Raw genomic sequence first — 1289 nt, 5'->3', positions numbered from 1 at the left:
GGCACCTTTCAAGTCATCCTGTACGAAGTCAGGGCGAGGAAGGGGTAAGCGGACATGTGGGACCGACGATTTAGTTCACGATAGTCCACGCAGATACGGACACCACCAGTCTTCTTCTTAACGTAGACACAAGGTGAACGCCACGGACTCATACTTGGCCGAATAATCCCTTCTCTCAGCATATCATCAATCTGGCCTCGTATGTCAGCTTGCCACTTATGAGGTACACGTCTCGGACGCTGAGCCATCGGCTGCTCATCGAAGGTCTTTATATCATGAGTGACCAACGGACAAAACCCGATCTTGTTGTTGAACAACTCAGAGAACTCGTTACAGAGATCTTGAATAGGGCAAAGTTCGGGACGGTCAGACACTGGTAACTTGGGTAATACGGTATCCGGTTCCTCAGGACCGGGCAGTAATGGAATCGCATAGTCATCCAAATTACCACCTATGTCATCGTTCTCGAACTCATCATAGATCTCTTGGTCTTCTGCAGGCCATTGTTCGAAACCAGTATGTCCGCCCTTCTTAGGGTCATCATAAAACTCATACGGATCAGGGGGTTGTAGTAGACAGATAGGAGCCCCAGCATCAGCGAAAACCCTACGCTGAGCCAGGGAAGGACTTTCGTCACCATCACCATCACCAAAACCAAGGTGAGAGTAGACATCATCAGAGTACCGACAAAGGGAGTATAGAGAACTAGCTCCATTACCAATCACAACATCAGGCGGACTTTCACAAGTTCTGGCACAACGGGCAAGGTTCTTGGGAACAGTCTCCAAAGAACTTGTGCTAGATGTGGATGGTACCGTCTGAACAGACTCATCAATCATACCAGTAGTCTGGGTAGAAGCATTACGGGTACATACACCCTGTGCTTCACTAGGGCAGATAGTCGGGGGGACGGGTAGTACACCCGCAGAACCAGTTGCTCCAAGTAGAGCGAAGGGCAACGACACACTCACACTCCTTGCATCAGGTTCCGGTAGAGGTTCACGATACCGACCCACCAGAGGGTCACGAGTACCAACCAAACGGACATAACCTTCAACCATCTGTAAGGACAAACCATAATGCCAAAGGAAGTCGAAGCCCAACAACATATCACAAATTAAATCTTCTACCACATAAACCTTAAATTCAAAACTTACACAGTTACTACCGGCCCGCGGCACGAAGTCGGAGTAAACGTTACTACCGTTGCCTACATTAGCGAATCATACATGTTAATCTTACAATGGCAGAGCCCAATAGCAGAATAGATTGCCGGGATCTGCGGAGCC

The 1289-nt window shown here is 48.7% G+C and overlaps 1 protein-coding gene across 1 annotated transcript; it reads right to left on the bottom strand.

The window, feature by feature from the left end:
* Positions 1 to 8: 8 nt before the first annotated feature.
* Positions 9 to 1109, bottom strand: Pmar_PMAR000498 (retrovirus polyprotein, putative; the record flags this gene model as incomplete). Its single annotated transcript, XM_002764774.1, has 1 exon — positions 9 to 1109. One exon carries the CDS (start codon positions 1107 to 1109, stop codon positions 9 to 11), a length of 1101 nt encoding a protein of 366 aa, XP_002764820.1.
* Between the last annotated feature and the right edge of the window lie 180 nt (positions 1110 to 1289).

This window comes from Perkinsus marinus (genome assembly GCF_000006405.1).
Source record: "Perkinsus marinus ATCC 50983 genomic scaffold scf_1104296976162, whole genome shotgun sequence".
In the NCBI taxonomy this organism is placed as follows: Eukaryota; Perkinsozoa; order Perkinsida; family Perkinsidae; genus Perkinsus; species Perkinsus marinus.
Note: the sequence above shows the minus strand (reverse complement) of the source record. Positions and strands in the feature narration are given on the sequence as shown.